The 27,796-nt window shown below is 42.0% G+C and overlaps 1 protein-coding gene across 1 annotated transcript; it reads right to left on the minus strand.

Moving 5' to 3' along the window:
* Positions 1-279: 279 nt before the first annotated feature.
* On the minus strand, positions 280-27,796 carry ZRSR2 (zinc finger CCCH-type, RNA binding motif and serine/arginine rich 2). The gene is made up of 11 exons (XM_028092561.2): positions 27,708-27,796; positions 27,209-27,288; positions 22,971-23,049; positions 18,482-18,590; positions 18,189-18,275; positions 15,066-15,104; positions 14,311-14,429; positions 9,264-9,477; positions 4,669-4,724; positions 3,776-3,885; positions 280-1,220 (listed from the first exon to the last, which is right to left on the minus strand). Exons 1-11 carry the CDS (start codon positions 27,746-27,748, stop codon positions 754-756), a joined length of 1,401 nt encoding a protein of 466 aa, XP_027948362.1. The 5' UTR covers positions 27,749-27,796; the 3' UTR covers positions 280-753.

A 27,796-nucleotide genomic window follows, 5' to 3' on the forward strand; every position in this document is an offset into this window, starting at 1 on the left:
GCTTATTAATAAAGGGCAAACAACCAAATTTAACAGTCATTAAATACAGAAAAGGTGGCTGAGCCAATACATAGAGAAACGAAACAGTTAAACACAAAATTTACCAAATCGGCAAAGACGAACTTGGTGGTGTGAGAAAAGCAAAACTTATTGTTGTGGCCTTTCTGGAGGGCAATTTGGAAACGCTTCAGGAGTCGTAGCTCTTGATGTAACATAGTTTATCGTAAGGAAACGGTCGGAAAAGTGTGAAAGCATTTAAGGAAATCCACAACAGGACTGTTTATAGTACTGGATTCTTTAATAGTGCAAAATCAAAGGTAATTTAAAATCCAACAATAGGGATATGGTTGAATAAAGGGATAGCTCCACGCTGGGCAGTGAGAAAAGGAAGAGGCTTGATGAAACAGGTTTGGCAGAGGAGAAAAAAACATTTTCAACTGCAGCCATATATGATCTTTCTGTGAAAAAAAACAAAGCACGCGTGCAGACGCAGAAGAAGAGGAAAAGGCGTAAGCACTGCTCCCGTGTGAACGTTCTTGCTAAGGGTTAGGATTACAGGTGATTTCCAGGCCATCCGCACACTGTAGGTCTTCTAGGTTTTCTATACTAAACGCACTGCTTCTCAGAGAATAAAGGCCTTTTTAAACAGGGTTCTGCCAGACTTGCTCAGCCGTCGAGCTCAGAGCCCCCTCGACCCCAGTCTGAAGCAGCCCTCATAAATAAGATCTACAATCATGTAAGAACAAAGTACGTTTATTTGCATTTGGGGCTCTGAAGAGTTCTGTCTCTGCTGCCTGACCTCCTCCTGCCGCGGCTCCTGGACCTAGAGGAGCTCTGGCTCCCACTGCCCCAGCCCCGGCTGTGGGCCCTTTTCCTTGCTCTTGCTCTACTTCGTGAGCTGTGCCTCTCGCGACTCTTTGCCATGTGTTTGTGAGACTTCTGGCCCCGGCGCCTGCTTCTCCTCTTCCTCTCTGCTTCCCCGTTCCTCTTGTAGGAGTGCGATGGGCTCGGGCTCCGTCTCCTCCTGGGCCTCCCATAGTACTCCTCGTGGTGGCCCGTCCTGTCTCTCCTCTCCGGGCCCTTACCGAAGGAGGGGCCAGTCCGATCAGGAGACAGGTAGATGTCTCTGTTGGCCTCCCAAAACTCATTGTTGGGATTTCGGAACACATGCAGGAAGTTGCAGTGTTTTCCTCGTGGGCACTGTTGTATTTCAAACAAACCTGCAATGGCACAGTGAGGAAACAGCATTTACTGCTGGCGCTTTACTTTTCAGAAGGCACGCTGCCGATGTTCAGACGTGACAGGCCTATCTCCTCCTGCGCATTATCTCAAAGCGGCCTACGTAAAGTGATCTCATAGCTCTAGTTCCCAGAATTTCAAAACAATCACAAACGCTCTAACAAACGGCACTGTGAGCGGTAACGAAACCAGAAGTTTTCATTACGCCGATACCCCGGTCCCTGACCGGATGAGGCTGTGGGGTGCAACCAAACAAACGGTGACCACCTAGGGGTTTTTTTTTTTTTTTTTTTTTTAGGGTTTCACCATCCCGCCAATGGATGGTGTCAATCCCTAATCAACACTGAACACCCAGCCCTTGGGAGGCCCTGTGACAGGGTGCTCTGACAGCATGCCGGTGGCAGGACAGGGCTACTGGCCCAAAGAAAGCCTCTGAGAGGTGGACGGCTTGGTATTTTCTTTATACTTTAAGAAGAAGAGGGGAAACATTGGCCTAACGCTTTTAAATTTACCAAGTGCTTTTAATATGGAAGATTCTTGTCACAGCTGAAATCTATCTCAACAACTTAGAGATCCTCTTGAGGCTTTCAAACTTTTTTTTTTAAGTCCGTAAATTCCCCAGACATGTAAAACAGTTAAAAGTCAAATACCTCCCTACCACACATTATATACAAAAAGCCAAAATCGATCAGAGTCCTAAATGTAAGACATGAAACCATACAACTGTCTGAAGGAAGACATACAAGTAAAATCTTTGTGACACTGGGCTGAGCAATGGATTCTTAGGTATGACACCAAAAGTACAAGCAAAAAAAAATAGATTAGACAGATAGATGAAATGGATTTCATCAAAATTAACTTTTGTACTTCACAGGACATCATCAAAGTGAACAGACAACCCACAGAATGGGAGAAAATATGTGCCAATCATGTCTGCAATAAGAGGCTTGTCTCTAGAACGTATCAAGCACTATTACAACCCAATAATAAAAAGACAACCTAATTAACAATGGGCAAAGTATCTAAAGAGACATCTCTCCAAGGAAGATTTACAAATGGCCAATAATGAGGACACACAAAAAATGCTCAACATCATTAGTTACTTCGGAAAATAACAAAGCTGTTATTTAAAAAAAAAAAGCACTGGGGCGCCTGGGTGGCTCAGTCGTTAAGCGTCTGCCTTCAGCTCGGGGTCCTGGGATCGAGCCCCGCATCGGGCTCCCCACTCCGCGGGAAGCCTGCTTCTCCCTCTCCCACTCCCCCTGCTTGTGTTCCCTCTCTTGCTGTGTCTCTCTCTGTCAAATAAATAAATAACATCTTAAACAAACAAACAAACAAGCAAGCAAGCAAGCAGGTAAAATAGTCTCCTGCTTTGGGGGAGGCCAATGTCACACTCAGAAGTACCTCACTGAAAACACACTGGATTCCCAGGAACTGACAGAAATAACGGCCTTCAGGGAAAAAAAACAGTTCCATCTCTTTCAGCCCACAAGCTTTCAAATTTCAGGCATAATGGTTCTTCTGCTTTCCAAAGCAAGGAATTCTAAATTCTTTTTTTTCCCCCCTTGAATAAATGGTTTTTTAACTGCCAGCATCCATTAAGACCAGGCTGCCAAAGATAAAGACTTTGTAAATTATACATTTTTTTTAATAAGAGGTTTTAAGCAGGCAAGTGTAAAGCCAAGAAAAGTAAAGGGTAAGCAAAGTGCCCCCTAAGGCACTGACAGTTCCAGCTCTTTGCTTCCGGAGTCGTTCAACAATAAATAGTTTGGCTAAGCCCATCCAACAAAAATTAAAAAAAAAAAAAAATGAGGCCTTCAAAACTGCTGGCTACTCAAAGGACTGACTCATTTCTTGACTTGGCGGCCACAGTCCGATGAGTCAGTCTGACTGAATGCACCCTGACCGGATCCTACAGCTATAATCAGTCTCTACTGCACAAAAGTATGTCTTTCAAGCAAGGCAGGCAATGTTATAACGTTTTAGGTGGCAAGGATGACAGAAAATTCATTAGGGATAAAGATGGGGGGAAAAAAACCCAGCTTGAGTGAGGGGAGCCAATGAGGAGAGATCACTTCCGCCGGTGCAACAAGGAAAAGGTGGCTTCCCACAAACATGACTCCTTGGGCTTCCTGAAGTTTTAAAGCCCAGGAATGAGGATGAGAAGATGGGAATTCTAGCCCCAACTCTGTCACTGATACACTGTCACTTCAGTCACCTCATCCATAAAGCGACCCACAAGGTCTATCACTGATCTAACACGCGAGCTTCTTGATATAATGATCTCTGCTCGTCTAGTTCAGGAGGCAGAAGCTATGTTTTACCCCTTTAAAAGACTTTTTTTTTCGGGGCGCCTGGGTGGCTCAGCCGGTTGAGCATCTGACTCTTGATCTCAGCTCAGGTCTTGATCTCAGAGTTGTGAGTTCAAGCCCCGCATTGAACTTAAAAAAAAAAAAAAAATTGTTTTTTTCCTTTAAGAATGTCCCTTTACACAACAGTGGAACCACTAGGGTAAAATCATCGTGTTGTATTTTACCACAAATTGCCATTTTCCATCGGGTCACTGGGCAAAATTCACACTGGAGCTGCCGTCCTGCATACCATCGTCCGTTAAACAGGGAAAGGGCTGCTTGACATTCTTCTTCCCTTTAAAAAAAAGCCACGAATTAAAGGATGCCTTTTACAGTAACTTTCTATTATGGAGATGACCCCCACTGTTAATGACCCTTTTTACTAGCTTACCATAGGACCACCAAGTTCACTGCTTTCGTACTAGGGAGTCCTCATGAGGGCACTGAAGCTCCTGAAAGCTCACAATATATTCAGGAACGCTTTTTACCAACCTTCCTGGAGGTTCTGATGCATGGAAATCAGCTTGAGTCAAAGCAGCTTAAACCAAAAGACTGGACCATTAAAAATGCACAAGGGTTTACCATTGTCAGAGCCTCTCCTTTCTTAGCAAGGATTGCCATTTTTCTTACTACAATGGTTAATTTAACCCATTAGCCACAGCATGTCTCAGACAAACAGCAGGACAAGCAGAAAGGATATACCAACTGCTCTCTTGGGGGCGGAAAGCACACCGAGATTACACGGGGCTTCCATTTCTGGCTCATCCAATGTATCCTTTTCTGTTCTCTATGCTAGTTACCCCTTTTCAGTTTGTATTTTAATTATTAAAACTATGTAAGTAAAAAAAAATGACCATTGTAAAAGATTCAAAACTATGTAAGTATCCAGCAAATGAAATACAAATGCATTTTCAAGTCCCCTCTCTATATATTTCTATATCAGCTCTTAATATTTACATTTTTAAAAATACCACGCATATGAAAGCTGTCTATTTAGTGGGGAAAACCCCAGACAGCAACGTAATTACAACACTATACCAAGACGAAATGTGAAGATGTTTATGTTCAGAATACTTACGATTGATACTGAACATACACATTGCCCCTCAGATGAGGTTCCAAGTTGCAGCTGACCTAAAGAGCAATGAAGAATTTGATCATAAAAAAAGAAAAAGAAGAAGAAGAAGAAGGAGGAGGAGGAGGAGGAGGAGGAGGAGGAGGAGGAGGAGGAGAAGAAGAAGGAGAAGAAGGAGGAGAAGGAGGAGAAGGAGGAGGAGGAGGAGGAGGAGGAGGAGGAGGAGGAGGAGGAGGAGGAGGAGGAGGAGGAAGAGGAGGAGGAGGAGGAGGAGGAGGAAGAGAAACCCTCCAGTCATCATAATGTACTTTGTCCAGGGGAACACTACCACCAGAAGTAGTTCTCATTTGAAGATTCCAAAATCCAGCTACTGTACCACTCCCGGGTCTGTTTAAGGCTTCCACAAACAGCAGTGATACAGGCCCCAACTATTTGATCCCTGTTGATCCAGATTCGTTTTTCACAGACATGAAATGCTTCACAGATACATAAAAATACAGAGAACAAAAATCAACCCAGATATCTAGCACCCAGGTTCAACACCAACGCTTTCCATTTTTGACGAAGAATGGTTAAATATGCAAAACATTAAAAACCCAGTTGAAAGCCTTCCGCCTATTCTCCCTTCCCCATCACAGGGATGAGCACTAACTACTCTGAGGCTGGAGTATCCTTCACATTCCAAATGCAAACATACATACACAAATACACGTGCACCTATCTACACAGATACCAACACTCATATCCGTATGTACACAGACAGGCATATACACATACATCATATGTGTGCCATCAAATCCTACATATTATGCATAGATGTGTCTATTATGAATACATGGGTATATTTATGTATACATAAGCAAAGAAACTTGTATATATGTACTGATAAACACTGTACAGTATTGCTTTATACATTTTAAATTTTTACACAAATAATGTATATTTTACATTCTTTTTTCACAATATCATCGCGTAAACATAAGGACTCATTTTAACTGTACATTGGATATATCAAATTATCAAATTTACCTACTCCTCTAATGATGACTATCCAAGGTGCTTCCAATTTTTCATCAACAAACAGTGCTGCAGTCAGCATTCCTGAACATGTCTCTGTGAGTAGAAGGATTTCTCTAGTATGCATAACCAGAAGTAGTGTGCCAACTTATAGGTTATATGTACTTTAAACTTCCCTAGGTATTGATAAACTGCTCTCTGAAGTGGTTTTACTAATTGACACTTCCTCGCCCACTCCTGGTATTAACAGAATTTATACTTTTTTATTTGATAGGTGTGAATAATCTCACTTAATATGCATTGTTTTTATTACTAGTTAGATTGAACATTTGATCATTTGCCTTCAAAAATGACAAATCTGGACACATAGATCAGTGGAACAGACAGAAAGCTTAGAAATAAGCCCACAATTATATGGTCAATTAATCTATGACAAAGGAGGCAAGAATATGCAATGGGAAAAAGACAGTCTCTTTTTATAAATGGTGCTGGGAAAACTGGTCAGCTACATGCAGAAGAATGAAACTGGACCACTTCCCTACACCATACACAAAAATAAACTCAAAATGGATTAAGGACCTAAATGTGAGACCTGAAACCATAAAATTCCTAGAAGAGAGCACAGGCAGTAACTTCTCTGACGTCGGCCCTAGCAACATTTTTCTAGATAGGTCTCCTGAAGCCAGGGAAACAAAGGCAAAACTAAACTATTGGGACTACATCAAACTAAAAAGCTTCTGCACAGCAAAGGTAACAATCAACAAAACTAATAAAAGGGAACCTATGGAATGGGAGAAGATATTTGCAAATGACATATTTGATAAAGTGTTAATATCCAAAACATATAAAGAACTACAACTCAACACCCAAAAAACAAATAATCCAATTAAAAACGGGCAGAAGACATGAACATTTTTCCAAAGAAAACATCCAGATGGCCAACAGACACATGAAAAGAAGCTCAACATCACTCATCATCAGGGAAATGCAAATCAAAGCCACAGTGAGATATCACCTCACACCGGTCTGAATGGCTAAAATCAAGAAGATAAGAAACAAATGTTGGCAAGGATGTAGAGAAAAAGGAACCCTCATGCGCTGTTGGTGGGAATGCAAACTGGTGCAGCCACTGTGGAAAACACTATGGAGGTTCCTCAAAAAGTTAAAAAATAGAATCACCATATGATCCAGTAATCGCACTACTGGGAATTTACCCGAAGAATAAGAAAACACTAATTCAAAAAGATACATGCGCCCCTACGTGTATAGCAGCATCATTTACAATAGCCAAATTATGGAAACAGCCCCAGTGCCCATCGACAGATGAATGGGTAAAAAAGATGTGGTATATATACAATGGAATATTACTAAAAGAATGAAATCCTGTCATTTGCAACAACATGGATGGACCTAGAGGATATTATGCTAAGTGAAATAAGTCAGTCAGAGAAAGACAATACGATATGATTTCACTCATGTGGATTTTAAGAAACAAAACAAAGGAAAAAAGATAAACAAAAAACCAGACTCTTAACTCTAGAGAACAGACGGATGGTTACCAGAGGGGAGGTAGGTGGGGGATGGGTGAAAGAGGTGAAGGGGATTAAGAGTACACTTATCATGATGAGCACTGAGTAATGTAGAGAATTCTGGAATCACTATATTGTACACCTGAAACTAACACTGTATGTTAACCATACTGGAATTAAAATTTTAAAAAAGACAAATCTGATTTTTTTTATTTAATGGTGTAAGAAGGTCCTCAAATATTGATACAAATGTTTAGCTTTTATTTCCAAAATGAATGTCTACAATGTTACAAGTTTGTTCTACAGTATTTTTGTTAGAGTATCCAAAAAGAGCCACAATCCATAATGACAGTTTATAACACTGTCCTTAGAAGGAAGACTAATCATAGTTTATAACACCATCCTTGAAGTCTAAAAGGCCTCGGGAGGCCACGTCAGTTGCACCAGCGACCTTAGAGATCATTTAACTCAGTGGTTCCCAAGGACCCATTAATTTTCCAAGATGAATTCAATGTTTTGGAACTTTTCCTACTAAAAGTTTACCAAACAGCTTTCCATTTATAACTGCTAATGTGATTAGCATGAGCTTCGCTGATAAAATTCTAAACTGAAGGGGGTAAAAACAAAACCAAAACCAAAACCCAAACAGGTGCAGCCTGTTCTAAGTAATGATTTCCACTAACCAAGTGGAAGTTCTGAAAGCAGTTCCATCACTGACTTCATAGAACCAGTATAATGTAGGGACCCCACAAAGGAAACCACTGATGGGGCCCAATTCCCTCCCTTTCAGGATGAGGCAAAGGCAAGAAGAGGTAAAGTGACACATTCAAAAGCACAGAGCTAGTCAAACCATGCGGGCCCCCCAGCTGGCCCTGCCACACTAGAATCTGCTGCTTACGCTGGGAAGCAGTGTGAGGACCGGAAGGTGCATGCAACAGAAACAAAAGGTAAAAGGGAAAGAGAAATTTTAAAAGATTTTTTTTTAGATTTTGAACTCAGGGGCGCCTGGGTGGCTCAGTGGGTTAAGCGTCTGCCTTTGGCTCAGGTCCTGATCCCGGGGTCCTGGGATCGAGCCCTGCATTGGGCTTCCCTGCTCGGCTGGGAGTCTGCTCCATCTCCCTCTGCCCCTCCCCCCTGCTCCTGTTCTTTCTCTCTCTCTAATAAATAAAATCTTTAAAAAAAATAAAAATTGTGAACTCAGTGGACAGAAGTACAGCTTCGCATTTCATGATTGCTGCCAGCTGTGCCAGCTTTCCCGTCACTGCCACCTTGCAGGACTTTAAAAACTCACGATTTTATTCTTTTTTTTTTTCCTTCCCCTTCCAGTTATGGGACATTTCCCCTACCCTAATAAAGCAAACTCATCCGGGTTTGGGTCTGCTCAAGTCACAAAGTGGGAGGCCCCAGTACGCTAGGATTCAAGCCCGGGGTCCCGTGAGCAGCCGCTAGTACCTCTGCCTTTACTCTTGCCTTGAGGAATGTTTTCCAGTAACTGTGTACTCTGAATGGCTCTTTTTCACCCGGGATGCTGCGTCACAAGCCACGATTTGGGGAACACTACGTTCAGTACCGAGAGTACTGAACGAACGCACTGTCAAAAAAAAAAAAAGGAATCAAGGTTTCTGTTCTTGGGTAGCTTCAGAAGAGTAAGTATCTCAGCCGGAAGGTGCAAGCAGGCACCATCAACATCATGCAGCCAACTGAGTAAGCGGAGAGGTGTTACGCTGCGTGCACCGTGCACCGTGGCTCTGGGTGAGACCCACTACAGAGGAAGGGAGGGGCTGCCTTCGCCGTCCTAGGCAGCCTCTAACTGAACGCTGGGATGGCTATCTGCAGGGCCTTATGCAGCTCGGATTTCAGGTAGTCCCTCTGCCGTACAGGCAACGAGGACTGGTGGCAAGGGAATCACATTTACCGAGCACCTGGGTGCCCAACTTTGGACCAGGCCCTGCGCCATCGCACATGCCCCGCCCAGGCAGACAGCCTGTGCCCTAGGGCACTTTGGTGGGAAGTGAAGCAGTCCCCTTCTTCATGTGCATCGTGCACACCCACCTTGAACTGGATCACTTTCCCCACGTTCTTGAACTCGGGAAGCACGTCATCATAGAAGTCCAGGAACTGCTGGTAGGTTTCCTCTTCACTGTACTCTAGGCTGGCATCCGGGTCATAGTCATCCCTTCTGCACTGCTCCATTCCAAACGTTGTGAACATGCTTTTAATAAGGAGTGTGGGGCTCGAGGTTGGGAAATTGTGTTTACGTGAACACCTGCATATGAAAAGAGAACTTAAATGCAGCACTCCAAGAGTTAGCAATTACACATCAAAAGCTCCCTTTAAATTTGGAGACAGAGACTCAAAGAACTTGCTTAATTGCAAGATAATAAACGCCAGCCAGGTGTCAAATTGTAACACTTAAACTACTCTAAGACTGACCGATATATATATATTTGCTCTCATTAAGATGTAAAGGTGGGAATTATTTCCACGTTCATATGCCATTCAGCAGCCTTTTGATGAACTTCACAAAGCCTTATATGTGTAAAAGCATAGGAAAAAAGAAGGTCCGCTGCAGACTGCAGTGACAGGCATGAGGATACCGTATGTGGGACTCAGGAGGAAGGTGAGAACAATACAATCCTGGGTCTATATGATCTTCAACTACCTCAGGGCTTAGAGAATAGGGTAATGTTAAGAGTTTCGAGCTAACGGAATAGTTCAATTTCACATATGTATATATACCATTTCGTACTTTTCATGGCATTTTTATATTTCTTCCTCTGATCCTCACACCCGTGAGGACAGTTGGGGCTAGTATTGTCCCCACTTTGTAAAGAGGGAAGCTGAGGCCTAGAGAAGGCGCATGGCTGGTAAGAGAGGGCCAAGAGATGGGAGTCAACCTCCAGTCTAGTGCCTGTTCACTATATATATGATACAGAGAATTCCATGTCATGAGGTGGCTAACCATTATGAAGAACAACTTTCTTTTCATAGTTTAAGCTGAACCAGGTTGTACCTGAGTCATTTAAATCTTTTATATGAGTTTATTTACTTCCCTCTCCGAAAATGAGGGGGAAAAAATGCAGTTCAAGGTTCCAAACAGTCAGATTTTCCTGATTAGGTTTCCAGTTAAACAAGACAAAATTTTTAGGAAAAAAACAATCCCCAGAACTAAGGAAGAAAAAAAGCTGAAGAACAAGGCAAGTGCTAGAAAAATCAATCGCCTCGAAATGACTAAATGTTTTCCTCCTCCTCACTTTCCATGTCTATGATATACATCTGTGCACCACGTGAGACACCGCAGGGTGCCCCCCGTACACCGCACCCAGCTCAGAGATGTGCAGTGTCCAGTCATGGGGAATGTTCTGTGCTCCAAAGGACCCTCCAAGATGATTCAGTAGAGACCTCGTGATGAGATCCGTCTTCCCAAGTATAGCTACCAACAGCACAAAGAGTGAAAGTTCAAGCTGACTGCAAATGTCAGCGGTGAATCAGAATTTTACACCGAGGAAGCACATACAGATTTTAAACAAGGAACCAATTTAACAGGGTTAAAATTCTGCTCATGGGATTATTACATCTGAATGAACCTGGCTCTAGTTCCTAGGGTGTCAAACGAGCATCTGAGTTGAGTCCCTGTTTAGGGCAAATCCCCACTTGGCCTGGAGACAGTCCATACAATCTGTGTATATTCAGAGCTAGCCCTACAGCTCCTACTGAGAAGTCAGCTAAGACAAGAGATATTTGGGAAGGCAATCTACAGGTGTGATACCAAACCTGTGTGATTCCCAGAATCACCTGGAAAGAACTGAGATTTCTCAGGTTCTGTTCCAGACCATCTGTTAAGACCTCAGGGTGGGGAACCATATTTTCAGAATAACTCCCCACTTGATCCTGAAGGTCAACCATGTTTGGGAACCCCTGGGTTTAGGCCATGCTATTTACTTATGATGCAGATAATTTGAATCAAGTAAGACTGCCCTGAAATCACATAGTAAGACGTTACCCTAGCCCAAGGTCAGCCAATGAACCATGTGGTCTCCAGACGCCCCCTCAGGTAGAGCTAACGGACTACACCTCTTTTTCTCTTCTTGAGGGAGCACTCAAGGTACCCACTACCCTTGTCCTTCACAGATTTCAAGTTACATGCTGAAATTGGGCTGCAATAATTTATTGAAGGTCTCTGTAAGAAACATTTTCGGGAAAATTACGTAAGCAGCTGTTCATAAAATATCTATCGAAGTTATCGTCCACCTCCTTCCCCAGTGTCTTTACGCAGTATTCCACGGGAGAAACATTTAGAATCTGAGGCCTGGAAAATCTCAGTCTTTCCAGAGATACCACGCATTCTTCCTTTTTGGTAAGAACTAAATCTCTGCCTGGGCTGTGTTAAAATCCAGAGCCAAGCGTACTGCACACTCACAATAACTCCCTCTCTCCTCCTTTCCTGGCTTTCCATTTCTTTCATTACACTTGGGGCAGTACATTATGAGCCCTCTTTCAATCACTTCTGGAAACCAGGGAGTTATGAATAACTACTCTAATAAGTTTTACCTTTCATCAGTGATAATGTTTTCAGGAGGGGAAAAAAAAATGAACAACACAGAACTCCCTTCAAAGCTGTGACTCCAAGCAGTACCAACTCCAGAAAGGTTCTAGAATTGAACTGTGGACTAATTACAAAACCAGAACCACCAAAGAAATGCTGGGGTGATGGAAGTGTCTGTCTGAAGTGACAAGCCTTAACAGGAAAAGAACAGCTGTGTGATTCTGGAGCAGTCACTGTGGTTCTCTGGAAAAGGGGAACGGCTTCATTGTCTCAAGGGATGGTATGTGGATTTTGTAACTGCTCATTTCATGGAATTTTATTTCACAATTCATCACTTGAATGATGAAAATACCCAAATTGCTCTCATATTTTGATTGCTGTGATGGTGAAATTTCATATGCCTATGAAAATACGAAGAAATGTTCACAAACTAATCTGCTCACTGTCACTATTTCTTTGGAATGACTCTCAGGGGTGGGTGGGAGAGCCTGGCAGCCCACTCTCCTTTCCACACACAAGCACTGTCCATTTAGGACTTTTCCCCATCTGTCACTTGTGCCCATCAAAAGGAGAATTTAGAATCAGATGACCACAGTCTTAGAATTCAAGGAAATGTTAGAGATACATCATAAATGAGGAATTCTGCAGCCAGAAAACCTTAAATGCCATTTGGTTTGGCTACCCACACAAATGTGAATTTACGTCGAGTCTCAATTGTCTTTCAAAGGTACCTCCCGTGTTTTCTTTGGTGGGGGGTGTTTAACATCAATTATTACTATTTCTTGATGAAACTAAGCATATGTTCAGGAGACTTTTCTAAAGGTAAAAGGGAATAAAGTCCCTTCTCCTTTCCTTAGTTGCTAGTTCCTCAAGAGGAGGCGTTTGCTACTGACCACATCCTACGAATCCTTTCACAGGCTTCATACAACCCCAGCTATAAACTATAAAAGGAGCTACACATCCTACATGAGTGGCTCTCAGTCCTAGGGCACATGAGAAACACCTGAGGACATTTCAAAAGTACGGCTGCCCAAGTCTCAGAGATTTACTCAACCGGAGGTAGGACATAAATTTTTCAAAGCTTTCTAGAAGATTCTAACGTGTACCTGGGTTGAGAGCCACTGCTCTTAAATAACATAAAAAAGCATGAGGGCTTGACTTAAAAAAGAAAAACAAGAGGAAGAGAGAGAAAGTTTGTATTTTCAAAGAAGGACATGAAACTCATGGCTTGGATAATTTTATGAATAAAATAACATGACTGACAACATATAGTTTTCTCATTAAATACATATGAATTTGCCTATTCATAGCCCTTTCGGGATTAATAGGACCCTAAGAAATGATTAGATCTCTTCTGCAGGATGCTTAGTAATCATTAGATTTCGTCTTGGATAGATTCATTCACCATTATGAATTATTTTTCTCCTCTGAGTTGTTCATTCATAAATAAGCCAAATGATAAACATCACCAATGCCTGGCATATCATCAACTATTTAAATATTTGCTAAATGAATGAAGACATCGACACTTAGTTCTCTACATGAATGCCTTGTTTCAAAAACACTGAGCCATGGGACGCCTGGGTGGCTCAGTCGGTTAAGCGTCTGCCTTCAGCTCAGGTCATGATCTCAGGGTCCTGGGATCGTGTCCTGCATCGGGCTCCCTGTTCAGCGGGCAGTCTGCTTCTCCCTCTGCCTGCTTCTCCCCCTGCTTGTGTGCGCTCTCTCTCTCTCTCTCTCTCTGGCAAATAAATAAATTCTTAAAAAAAAAAAAGAAAAAAACAACACTGAGCCAAAAGAGGCGGGCAACGGAGTGTCTCAGAGAATAAGGGCAACCATAACAAAATGAAAATATCAGCGACCACTCAGGACAGTCTCTGCCATATGCCCACCACGGTGTCTGGGCTTGGCCTTCATCCACTCCTTGCAGCCTCACCACCTCCTTCAAAGGGGAGAGACTACTTTTCATCTCCATTTTAGAGATGAGGAAACGAAGGCACAGAAGGCTTAAATAACTTGCCCAAAGGGACAACTGCTCAAGTCCACTTCTGCACCCTGGCTCTGTTCCTGAGTCAGAGGAGACTGAGAATGGGGCATTAGAATACTTTTCCTCACTCACTCGGGTCCCGTCTTTCACAGATATCCCTTTGGGCATGCCAATTTTTCAAAGCCTCTTTTGCGCACAGTGTTGGCCACTCAGAAGTAAGTAAGTAAATAAATAAATAAAGCCAAGCTGCTCCTCCTGTCTCTTGAAATACGTTCTTTCCCCAACCAAGCTGTTCCACGTGGACTCACGCAAGCACAGGAAGAAAACAAAAAGCACAAGGTCTCCGGGAAGCTGTGGAAGGAATGCAAAGGAAGCCCTAGGAGAGAAGTCGGCCGAGCCTGCCAGGGGAACAGAGGAGTAATGCAACCAGAGAAGCAGCAAGGAAGCAGCCAACGCCTGACTGGGGACCTTTTTAACTCAAGCCCGTGGTGCTCCCAAAGAGAGAACTAAACAACCTCGACATTCTGATGCAATGAATTCTGACATGATAAAGCAAAATTAGTTACCTATCTCCAAATCTGCACGCTCCTGTTTTACTGTAGAATGGACAATTAGCTCGATCTTTCTCCATTATCCTTAAGTCCATGGGTGGCTCTGGGTTTTGCCATGTGGCACCATTTTCCAACTGTTGAAAATAACCATGACTTTATTGGTGGTGTAAAAATCCATGACGAACTCGATGTTTAAAATGTATTCAAATTATTTTGGTCAAAAAAAAAATAGATTTAAGAATATACACATTTAGGTCATAACAGGCAATTGAGACCTCACAAACAACTGTCCAGAGACATGCACTGTGTCTTTCTTGGCTCCCAGTCATTGCCCAGGACCGGGCACCGCCGTGGCTACAGGAAGCAGTCACCGAGGTCTCCCTGCTGCCCATCCGTTCTGAATGGGGTCAAAGGACTTGTCAGGGAACCACCCGTGAGAGAGACCCAAGTTGCTCTGTAGCAAGTTCAACCGTTTATTCTGGGACAACAGCACGTGGTGTTGCTCGCACACACTTTAAGGACTATAAATAAGTACAGTCCACGGGGGTGGGGGGGAGGCCACAGGGGACACAACTTGATACCATTTGCTTTTGTTCATCAAAAACCTCTTGCTGCTGTTGCTGCTGTAAAAAATCACAGAGCTGCAGAAGTGATTCTGATATTCAGACGTGACCTACATAGCTTACCACAAAATTAACATTCTACTAGAGGAACGGTTTTTAAAGAAATGTTCACTGGTCTCAAATTCTGAATGAAAGGTTTGAAAATACCTCATTTTCAGCCTGCTCCAGCATCTTCTGCACAGCTTCCTACAAATGGTGCAAACACATAGGACTAATGAAAACCTGCAAGTCAGGAAAGTCACGTCTGGTTTCTCTGGTTAAGAAGCTCAGGTGTATTTAAAAAACAAAACAAAACAAAAAAAATACCACACACGCCAAAGGCTTCAAGTTCTAATTTGCTTTCTACAGCACAGATCTTCTGAAAAGCTTTCAAAGGACATATAGCTGAGAATGTTTATTCAAATAGGACATTTATTAGCTCCCATTGCAAAACACAGTCTTATAATAGTTTCAGTAACAGTAATATTTAGCATATTTGATTATATACCACATTCTAGCTTTCAAGATGAGTGATAATAGTATCAGTGAATTATTATATAATGCAATGCTGAGATCAAACATCATCAACACTTAACAGATGCTAAATTATGACATGAACAGTAGTAATTCGGGTTGATGAAAAAATCTCAAACTTTTCGGTAAGGCAAAGGAGTCTTGCAATATACTAGTAAATTCTGAGCTCACTGTCATTTAAAAGTTTTAAATTATTCTTCACAGACTTCTTTTCCCTAGCCCCTTAAAGCATTACATAAAAGACTCCTCTGTCTAGCTGCTTGAGAATGCGACCCGGTCACGTGGGGGTCCTGGCTAAGTCCATGTGCTCACAACGCAGCTCTGGTTCTTCTTCACCCCCATACACCTGAACGCCCTGCATCTCAGTAACCGATGCTGCCATTCATTTGCCCACTTGTTCGGACTAACAACCTAAGAAGCAGAACTGGAATTCCTCTCCTTTTCCTTGCCCTCCCTGCCCATTCAGTCTCCAAGCCAGGGCCCCACCGCCTCTCCCGCCACACACCCCAGCTCTGTGTACTTATCCTTACTAAGCACTCCCCTCATCCAAACCGCCGTCATGTCCTACCCGGAACAGTGGCCTTCGAACTGCTCATTCTATTTTCACTACTCTCTCCTTGGTGACCGCTCCCTGCTCTCCCCCCCTTCTTTATACAAAAGTTAGAATGATCTAGTAAAGGTATAGATATAAATTAAATGAAGTCAAACCCTGCTTAAAAACCCCGCAATGGCCTCCCATGACACTTAACATAAAACCCAAACTCCTCCTTCCAGTCCACGAGGCCTTACATGATCTGACCCTGCCTACCTTCCTGACCCCCTCCCTCACCCCCACCGCTCTCTCCTTTGGTCTCCAAGATTCAGGCACCCTGACATCTTTTCAGCTCCATGCTCAGGCCTCTTCCCTCTGCCTGGACCCCTTCTCCCCAAGATCTTTGCACTCAGGTATCAGCTCAAACATCGGCTCCTTGGACAAGTCTTCCTTGACCAGGCAATCTAAAGAAGTACATCCCTATCCCAATCACTATCACATGATTCTATCTATTTCTTTACAGCACTTAACATTATCTCATACCACTTATCTTTTTTGCTTATTTATCATCTGGCTCCCCCGTCTGAAAAACTCAAGGAGAGCAGGTACTGTGTTTTTCACTGCTCTTATCCCTCTACTAGAAAAGTATCTAGCACACAGCAGAAACACGGATTGCATATCCCTTTATACATGCTTACAACCTACCTCATTTTACCTGCCTCTCCATAATGTCTCACCTGACTTCCTTGGAAACAAAAGCCTTAGCTTTTTTAAAAGAAGCCTTTGCTTTTATCTGATGCCAGAAAGACCTCAATTGAGAACATTCTACTGTTAAAATGAGAATCGATTACTCTATAAAAACAATGACAAGCTCCCAACAACTTCCCTGCCCCCTAAAAAGCTAGCATGGTCTTGCCTCATCTGTAATGCAGTGCTCAAATGAAGGTGTTAAAAATCTGCACTGGAGGGGTGCCTGGGTGGCTCAGTCAGTTGAGCGTCCAGCTCTCTGTTTCGGCTCAGGTCATGATCTCATGGGTCATGGGATCGAGCCCTGCGTCAGGCTCCATGCTCAGCAGGCAGTCTGCTTGAGGATTCTCTCCCTCTACCCCTTCCTCTGCTCGCGTACTCGCTCTCACATGTGCTCTTTCTCTCTCTAAAATGAATAAATAAATCTTAAAAAAAAATTTGCATTGGAATTAACTGATGACCTGATGCACAAAAAACAGTTTGTGGAGGCTGCTTTTACCCTATCATGACTAGGATATAAACAAATGCATTTTTCTCCATGAAAACTACCCACTTTTATGCTATTCAAACTTGGGAATATGATAGGAAAAGATACATCCTGAGGAATCAGTCAAGGAATGATGAGCTGTGGGATCTTGGAAATAAATACACTATGTTAAGGAAGAGCAGCAAAATATACCAAAGCAATCTTTAAAAGATCCTGAAAGATACATACATATACCTTATAGATTCTTTTTTCTAATGAGCAACTATGTGTTAGCTACAATGGCCTTTATAGCCAAGTTGGAAAGGAAGTCAAGATTTAGCAACAAAAAATATTTCCTAATTCCTCAATATTGGAGTTCCTGATTTTTTTTCAGTCAATTCATTCTTGCTGACATGTTATAAGCAGTTAAATGTCTTATTAACTCAGTAAATGTGGACACAACACAAAATATTCTCTAAATGGGTCAACCATATACAACAGAACCTCAGAAAAACACTTTGGTGTGAATGTGAAGAGCTAGAGCAAAAATACATTCACTCTGGGGTGGGACAAAGTGGCAAGCAGGGGCCAGCTGCCTGTTTTTCAAAATAAAACAACAGAGTTTTATTGGAACACAGCCACAACATTTACATATTATCTATGGCTACTTTCATGCAGCATCAACAGAGTTGGATGCTTGCAACAGAGATCATACATACCATAAAGCCCCAAATTTTTACTCTCTGGCCTTTACAGGGAAAGTCTGCCAATGCCTGGTATAAACGGGCAGATGGGTAGTTGAAGGAAAAACTTAAGGTATCTACCACTGCACAGACCCAAAGAGATAAGGGAACTCTAACGTGTATCTGTACTAAACACAGGACTCTTCCTAGACAGGAAAACAAAGCCCAAACCCTGATATGCCTACAGTTCATTCTTCAGCCCCAGCCCACACCGTGTCTGTGCACCAAGAGGATACGCAGTGCGTTTATCCTCCTGTGACAGGAATCACCTCTCTCTCTCTCTTCTCCTGCAGTTTCTGTTCCTCCTCTTCTCTCTCCTTTCTCTGCTGCGCTTCCCATTCTTCCTTTAATTTTCTCTTTACCGGAAAAAAGAAAGAGAAGGAACGGTAATTCTTGTCACTCACTTTTTTGAAAACATTTAACACACGGGGCAGATAAATGAAAAACGTTACCACTGGTAAAATGGGTACTACCCACTTTTGTAAGTTCAAGATCTGTAAGTCTTACTGAGAGTTATTTTGGTTAACTAAGTAGTTAGCTGGCCATCTGATTAATACCGTACCTCTTGTTCTTCCTGCCGTTTTCTAGCTGCCTCTTCCTTTTCCCTCTTTCTTCTGAATTCTTCTTGTGCCTTCTGCTCCCGAAGTAACCATGCCTCATGTAATTTTTGCCTACAATGTAATGATGTAATCAAACAAAAGAAATGAGCACTAGTTTACAATTACATACACACAATGATAGCAAAATGACACACTTGGGAATGATTAAGCTATCACAAAAGGTACTTTCTAGAAAGCAGTTAAGTGGAGGGTGAGAGGAATAGAAGATATGAGTAGTGATCTTGGAAAAGCACTCTGTCTCAGTAGCTCTCTTCCTAGAGGGTAACAGCTGAAAATCCCTACTTCTACATTTCCTATATGTGACATCTTTTACATAGAACAAGGACACTACAACTTTCCCTTTAGGTTGACCATCGGAATGTTTAGGTGTCAATAAAGATGCCAGCAAGTCTCAAGGCACCATCTAGCTTTTCACGTTCAGAAGGTCCTACCCTTCCTCTTCTATGCATTTTACAAGTGGCACCTGCGAGACCACAGCACTATGGAAACCTGGCATCTGCCACCCTCTATCTTTGCCCTGCTCCTCTAGACAGTTAGGAGTCCGCTGTAGCTTGCCCCTAGCACGTAAACTGCTCAAAAAAAGGAAATAAAACTCTATCTGAGCATGTTTTAAAATGAAGGAAGCTACGGGTTTTAAGATGACAAGGAGTTATACAAGCAAATTAGCAGGTGTCTAGTTTATTTTTAAAAATGACCAATTACAAAGAGTGATGTTACCTTAAAATGGCAAGCATCTCAGACATCAATACCACAAGTTTCTAACTGAAAGATGGGTTACATTTCTTTTTTTTTTTTTTTTAAGATTTTATTGATTTATTTGAGAGAGAGCGCACAAGGAGGGGGAGCAGCATGCAGAGGGAGAGGGAGAAGCAGGCTCCCTGCCAGGCTCGATCCCAGGACCCTGAGATCATGACCTGAGCTGAAGGCAGCTGCTTAACCGACTGAGCCACCCAGGCGCCCCGTGATGGGTTACATTTCAGAAGTTCAAAAGCCAATCAGGTGTTTAGACCTTAGATTGCATTTTCCCACTGAATTTGTAAAAGGGAAGTGAAATATGAGAAACAGTTCTGTATTACTTCAGCAACATTAGGCGTTACATAAGGTTTTAGGTATAGCCTGGGGAGGGAACCTATTCACAATTTCAAATACCCTATGGGAAAAGAGATTACATTTCCAACTCCAGATTTCCAGAGCATATCTTTTCGCCATGGTGGAGGCAGGCACATCACATCGGTCCATGGTCCTGTGCATGTTGTGGGTTATGTATAGAGGTTTCAGTGTGTAGAATTCTGACTTAGAAGTCTTTTGAGGAACATTAATTGTATGTAAACCAAACCAAAGTGCATACAAATCTAAGAGCTCAAAAGAGTCAAGGTTAGAGAGTTGAAATGTTGATAACTTGCATATACCGCTGAGAAGCAGAACTGAAGAACTCCCCAGCAATGGGAGGACTTGAGGAGCATCTAGCCCGGCTTCCAGCAGTGTCACGCTGTGCCCTGGGGTTGACCCCAATCCTCCACCCACCCCACCCCCGCCCTGTTAAAATGCCTGCCTGACAAAGCTCAAAGCTCCTGGGAAAACAGACTCTCTGCTCTAGCCAAAACAGGGCCATTGGCCCCTGCCCTCCCCTTCTTAGAGCATTCACTAAAAACGGCTTATAACTGTGACTCGGTCTCTCTCAAGGACCTGAGAGCCCTGTCTTGGAAATGTAATCTTTAAGTAGGAGAAGGCCCCTGTGTCCCAGCCCCTGTGAAAGGCTAGAATCCTAACTTCCCTAACTGCCTGCTAACAAATGCAGCTGGCCTAGTCCCATTTACCCGGCCCCAACCCTCCATCCTTCCCCCCCCAGTCCCCCTGCACCCCTGCACTCCTCCCGCATTCTCCCTTGTAAAGGCGCTGATCGCCCCTACACAAATCCTAATGGAGCTCTTTCCCCTACATTCAGGAGTAACGCAATCCAACCTGTTCTCACCACTTTAACGTCTGCCTGTGTTATTCTCTGAGGCTATACATCTGCTTTAAGGCAGTACATAAAGCCATACAGTATTTCCACAGAATTCATTCTCTTGCTTTTCAACAACAAACTATCATGCGACTGGTACAGGAACAAAGATCAAAGGAACACAAAGATCTGGTTACCTGATTTAAAAGAAGCACCTCAAATTAAATGGGAAAACAACAACAAAAAATGACCCGTTTCAACCATATACATCATCTTCATCATAACAAAAATCTCTAACAACCAGAGTTATTACAGCCTCTCCTATCTACTAACACTAGGTTAAGTGCATATATTTGCCACCTCATTTCATCTCCCCAATTCCATGAGGTAGGTACTAGGATTGATTTTTTTTTCCATTTTTATCTCCGTATTTAAGACAAGGAAATTGAAGCTTAGAGAGATAAGCAACTTGAACACAGCTATTAAGTGGCAGGGCCAGGACTAGAAGGCAGTTCTGGCTCAATCGACTCCACATTCTCAATCACTACTGTATTTTCTTTTGGCATTTTGCTGATTGCACCTATTCATGTGCTTAGGTGGAGAACAGGAGTGAATTACATGCATAGCAGCAACATTCCCTATACTACTAAACATGCCACTAAATAGCTAGAGAGTGTCTATAAAGTTTTCTTACTCCTTTTAAAAATATTTTTTTAGGGCGCCTGGGTGGCTCAGTTGGTTAAGCGACTGCCTTCGGCTCAGGTCATGATCCTGGAGTCCCAGGATTGAGTCCCGCATCGGGCTCCCTGCTCGGCAGGGAGTCTGCTTCTCCCTCTGACCCTCTTCCCTCTCGTGCTCTCTCTCATTCTCTCTCTCTCTCAAATAAATAAAATCTTTAAAAAAAAAGTGTAAAAATATTTTTTTATTGTGGCAAAATATACATACCATAAAATTTAGGATTTTAACCATTTTTAAGTGTACGGTTGAGTAGCATTAAGCACATTAACATTATTGTGCATGGTTTGGGAAAAAAACTACCCCCTGAAAAATACTGAGAGAAATAGAAGATTTTCATCATCTTGGGATGGAGGAGGCCTTTTACAGTCCAGACACCACAGTCAGGTATCATGCTGAAAGTTGATAATGTGAAAATCAAATTATGGTAAGTAATGCCATAAGCCAAGTTAGGACTGATGACAAATGAGAAAAACATACATCACACATATGACAGATAAAGGACGAATATCCTTAATCAGTAATAACCTTGCTTACACAACTTAAAAAAATGTATCCCAAAAGAGAAAGGTGCAATACTTAAGCAATCTAAAATAGGTAATAAAATATATTAAAAAAATACACAAACTTACTAATTAAGAAATGTACATTTGAAACAATGAAATGCAACTTTTCACTACAGGAGTTTTAAAACTTGATGCCTGGTGTGAGTGAAGAAGTATGGGGATATGGGAACGTTGATTCACTTCTGGAAGGGCTGCAAACTGGGGTGCCCTTTCTACCCAACCATCGACATTTTACATGTACTTATCCTTTGATCCCAACAATTTCATTTCTAGGCATCTTCCTGAGGAAATAATAGGACAATTACCAAGGATATATAAGCATGGATACTCATGGCAACTTTTCATAGAATTATAAAATTGTAAAATATATCTGAGTATAAATTAATTGTATTTTTGTATATACAATATATAATTTGTAAAAACTATAAAAATATCTGAGTATAAATTAATAGTAAATAATAGGAAGTAGGAAATTCATGGTAAATACTAAGTGAATCTTATTTAATAGTAAATAACCAAAATCTCCATCAGTAGAGAACTACAGATTATGAATCAAGAATAAATTATGCTACATCCATACAATGGACACTATGTCCAACTGTAATGGTTGAATTGGGTATCTGAATCAACACTGAAATACAGGTCCTATATATTAAGCAAAAAAAGCAATTAAAATGCATAAATAACTTCCCATTATAGACATAAACACATACAGTAAATCTACACTCTTGTATTTTTAACAGCGGCTATCTTTGGGTGTGCTGAATTCATTGAAGCCCTTTCACTCTTTATACTTCAATTTCTTTTTCAAAAACATTTTCGAATTTGCAAAAAATTAGTGAAAAATACTCCCATTTAAGAAAAATGAGAACATCTAATTTTAGTCTGTCAGGTGGAGATTTAAATATTTTATCCAGGGTTATTTTATAAGACCTGTTTTGTACAAGGTGTTATAAAGAAGACCTGTACTAGTTCGTAAAGACTTACAATATTTTTCTTTTTATTATTTTTTTTTCTTAAGTGGCATGGAGCCCAACACGGGGCTTGAACTCACGACCCTGAGATCAACACCTGAGCTGAGATCAAGAGTCAGATGCCCAATGAACTGAGGCACCCAGGTGCCCCAAGACTTATAATATTCAAATAAAACAACTGGATTCATGAGGAAGTTCTCCGATCACTGCTGACCTCTCTATCTCCAACAGCTTCTCTTCTTCTAGGTGTTGTTCTTCAATAAAAGCATCCTCCTCCTCCTTCTGTGAGAGTCCTAAGGAAATTTAAAATGTTTTATTAAACGATCCAAATATTGTAAAACCTTGGTCAATCATTCAGGGGGAAAAAAAGATAAAAATCTAATCTTTACAAATATGGTACAAGTCTGTTTTTAAAGCCTTCTAATAAGGGCTCCAACCAATCAAATTTGAAACAATTTGAAACCCCAAAAGAACAATAATGGTAGATAACACATTCAATTCAAAAAACTAATTGATGGGGGTGCCTGGGTGGCTCAGTCATTAAGCGTCTCCCTTCGGCTCAGGTCATGATCCCAGGGTCTTGGGATCAAGCCCCACATCAGGCTCCCTGCTCAGCGGGGAGTCCGCTTCTCCCTCTCCCACTCCCCCTGCTTGTGTTCCCTCTCTCGCTGTGTCTCTCTCTGTCAAATAAATAAATAAAATCTTAAAAAAAAAAAAAGAAAAAGAAAAAATAAAAAACTAATTGATGGTTCCACAGTGATACTCAAAAAAGTGGTGGAGTATGAAAAGGAACACTCATCTTCACAGAAGAATGGCAACTAAAAAATGTAGAAAGACTTAAGTAGAAAGGTCATTTTTGCAACCCCAACTGTAAGAACTGATTTTTTAAAAAATGCTAAAAACATCGGATGAGAGCTTGTTGGGAAGAAAATATTTACTTACACCATCTCAGAACATCAGCTCACAGAGGAGTACTACTTACAAAGGGGAGACATCCTTTACAATGGAGCCATCTGATTGACAACACTCTGACCACTTGCAGCCATACTAGGAGTGGAACGACCTGACATTACAGGCCTCCTGATGTGTGCAATGAGAAGTACACAGCACCGGCTTTGTAGTATTTGCCATAAGGAGTATAACCTGAAGCTAATCAGGTGAAGACAGGCTAATCCAGAATGTAGGGCATTCCACAAGACAACTGGTTTGAACAGGTCACAATCATCACTCTTGGATTGGGAAAGTTCAAGTATGGCCTGCATATCGCACCACTGAATTACCGTTCCTTACTTGGCAGCAAGTCTGATATTATGCTCCTTATTCTAAGGAGACACAGGCTGAAGTATTTAGAGGTGAGAGATCATGATATCTAAAACTGACATGCAATGAATTCAGAAAAAAATACGTACATATGTATCCATCTATATAGGGAGTAAGGCAAAATGTTAACACTGGCAAATCTGGATGATGTGTTCATGGATATTTATTGTACCATTTTTTCAACTTTCTGTACACTGGAACATTTTCAAAATAAGAACATGGGAAAATATCTTTAATATAACTTATTATATAATAATAATACATACATATATATATATATAATATAACTTCCCATTCAGAATTTAAATTTGGGGGAAAAAAGGAAGAAAACTGAAGTGATCCTAAGGAAATATAACAGAAGATCTCAGGCTTAAAGGAAAAAGATTTTCTATCTGTCACATATGTTGAGTATAGGTCTAATCAAAGGCACACCCAGTCCTAGATAATTACAATTTACTTTTCTTAAGTAAATTTCATTATTTCAGCACCTGAAATTAAAATAGGTAAAAAAAAAAAATTTAGGATAAGTTCTCACAGAGAATAAAATCTGATTATTCAGATTATTAAATGAGCTAATGTACATAAAGGGCCTTCCAGAGAACCTGGCACAGGAGTTTATGACTGACTGACCCATAGACCAGACACTGCCTGGCACAGCTGATATTCAAAACTATCTGTTGCCTGGAGCGCCTGGGTGGCTCAGTCGTTAAATGTCTGCCTTTGGCTCAGGTCATGATCCCAGGGTCCTGGGAGAGCCCTCCGCCGGGCTCCCTGCTCAGGGCGAAGCCTGCGTCTCCCTCCCCCACACCCCCTGCTTGTGTTCCTGCTCTCGCTCTCTGTCAAATAAATAAATATCTTAAAAATATATATATATATCTGTTGCCTGACTCACTCACCCTTCATTCTCCCAAAAACAAGCTCACACTCCTCAGAAGTGATCATTAACAGTACTGGGTGTAGCATTTGCTCAATATGTACAATCAAACATATGCAAGGATACATATTAAGTATAGTATACCTAATTGTATCATACATATAACTGTATAAATTGGAATCACGCAACTTGCTTTTTATTCTTAATGTCACTTTAATTTCTGACAAGGCAGCTCATTTCAGGCTATTTCGGGTAGAACTGCTGAAGAGGCTACCTGTAAATGAGAGGTCAATAATCCAGAAATTTCTACCACTCATTTTCCAATTCACTCTTAACAGCAGTTCTTATAGACTATCTCCCTATTCTAGCCTTCTGGGTATTGTTTGCCCATCCAATGTGTGCTACAATGAACAGCAGTGTTTGGTATGCCACACTATTCATGAAGCACCACTAAGAATTAGGAGTTGGAACGGGCGAAAGTAGGAGTAGTCCAGAGACAAATGCTTAGACTTGGATCTGCCATTAGCTATATAATCCTGACCAAAACTGTGACTGCATCCTTCAACTGACTAAACTGCGGAAGAACATGATCCACCCGGCTCTCCACAAAGGCTCTCTGAATGCACTTTGAGAAGTCAAGGTGGGGGGGGGGGGCGGGAATCCAATGCAATAAAAACAACAGCTCTAGGATTTAAAAGAGGGGAAAAAAAGATTAAGAAGTTAAAAAAAAGTTATATTGGAAGAAAACAGGTTAAGTAAACAAAGGTAGCTGAGATCGCTAAGGCGGGGGCAGGGGGGGGAAGACAGACACCAAGGGCATCAATAACTCCAATCTACCCTGTTTTTTCCTTTTATCCCTGATGCTTTGTCCTGCCTTTAGTGGTCCAGTTTTAAATAAAAGAGAGATGCTAACACAGGCCACAGGTAAACATCCTGCTCCTCCCATTCTAAATATTCCAAGTATTGCTACTAAAAATAAGTACTGGGCAACTCCAAGGGTAAATAAAATGTCTACAGTTATGTTTCACAAGGCTAAAGAATACTGGTTACTTGAAGCCCTTGCCTGTGGACTGCAAAAACTGTCTAGATACATTTTTGCAATGTATACAAATATCAAATCATTACAATGTATACCTAAAACTAATGTGTCAACTATACGTCAAAGAAAAAAAAAAACGTCTGGGGCGCCTGGATGGCTCAGATGGTTAAGCGTCTGCCTTCGGCTCAGGTCATGATCCCAGGGTCCTGGGCTCGAGCCCCGCATCAGGCTCCCTGCTCCTTGGGAGCCTGCTTCTCCCTCTGCCTTTCTCTCTCTCTCTGTCTCTCATGAATAAATAAATAAAATCTTTAAAGAAAAAAAAAGTCTGAAGATTTGCCTGGATAATCTGGATGGCAAACATTGTAATGCAGTACTGCTGTGTGATTTCAGTGCCTCCATCTGCATTTATAACTAATATATAATTTTGTAAGTTAGTACTAATTTCATTGTATTAAACAGGCGGGTTTAATATATATTTGTTAGATTCTGCCATGTGAAGGACAAATGACACCATAGCCAGTACAGATGAAGGTGCCACAGTATTTTAACAGGAAAAAACAACAACTGGTAAATAACTACAGGGCAACAATAGTGGCACTCCCAACTCCAATCAGTACCATGTTCATGCTGAAAGCTTGTTTCACATCATCCCTAACATTACATTAACACAGATTTGAATTTTACTGGATGTGTAATTTCACTTGGTTTTATGATCTTGTACATATATTGTTTTATAGTCAAATAAGAGTTTCATATCTGGTTTTATGCTTACATATATACTTCAATGGCATTAATAATAATTTGAGTCAACAAAGGGTCTTTCGTGTTACTCAAGTTTGAGGAAAAATTTGCAAAATGTCTAAACCCCTCAAGTCCTGCTGGTTTTTCAAAGGAAAACACTCGCTGAATATTTACTATGTGCAAGGGCTGTGCTAGCTGCTGTAATTCATGATGCCTGCACCTGTAATATCAGATACTTCATAAATACTTACACATAATCAGTGGTTGATTCACCATGACCTTTTTCCTTTTTCCCCCTCTTTAGTACGTTAATATCGTTTCTGAAGTGGGTCTAACATAACTTTACTTGGGAGGAAGTAGCCGCTGTAATTTTTCAGGAGATAAGTACTTGGCTTCCTTCTGGCACTGGGGCTTCAAGTTAGGACGGGAGCGGAGAGAGTAATTTCATACACAGAAAGCAGGCTGAGGAGTCGGTTACCTGAGTCCCTCAATCGAGCCAGTTCCTGCCGTCGTTTCTTTCGTTTCGCCTTCTTCAGGGCGGCCCTGTACTTTTTGTGGCTGGAAGATTGAAACAGGCACACACCAGCGTCAACTGACGGCACCTGCGGCGCTGCCTGAATGCCACCCCCCACCCCGCACCCCGCCGCGCCCAGTGACAGGAAATCGCTCGGGTGCCCGGGAGTGCAATCTTGCTTCCCGGGTTTTAATTACGGAACACGCATTTACTATCGCCTCGCCATTCCACGACCAGATGGCAGGTCTTTTCCATCCCGCCGCCTGTTCCCCTCCTCGCCTCCCTGAACCCACAGACGCCCGTGACAGTCCGGGGCGCACCCCCAGGAAGGACTCCAGTGGCGGCAGTGGCTCGCCTGCTTGGCCCAATTCCCCTTTCCTTCCTGCTTACACATCCTCCATGTCCAGCCTCGGGCAGATCCGTCCCCTCTTCTCGTCGCCTCATCTCCCCCAGCCCAGCTTACCTCGGTTTCTCCGGAAACATCATCTTCTCAGGCGCCGCCATCTTGTCAGGGCCGCCACGCCCCCCCACCCCCCACCCCCCGCGAGGTGA

Source organism: Eumetopias jubatus, unplaced genomic scaffold (genome assembly GCF_037043125.1).
Source record: "Eumetopias jubatus isolate StellerSeaLion01/CBP00866 unplaced genomic scaffold, mEumJub1_p1.0 scaffold_11, whole genome shotgun sequence".
Taxonomy (NCBI): Eukaryota; Metazoa; Chordata; class Mammalia; order Carnivora; family Otariidae; genus Eumetopias; species Eumetopias jubatus.

Coding starts and splice junctions, on each gene's coding strand:
- ZRSR2 (XM_028092561.2), bottom strand. CDS start 27,748: ATGGCGGCGCCTGAGAAGATGATGTTTCCGGAGAAACCGAG. Junction 27,289..27,707: donor ATGTTTCCGGAGAAACCGAG/GTAAGCTGGGCT, acceptor TCAATCTTCCAG/CCACAAAAAGTACAGGGCCG. Junction 23,050..27,208: donor GGCTCGATTGAGGGACTCAG/GTAACCGACTCC, acceptor AAATTTCCTTAG/GACTCTCACAGAAGGAGGAG.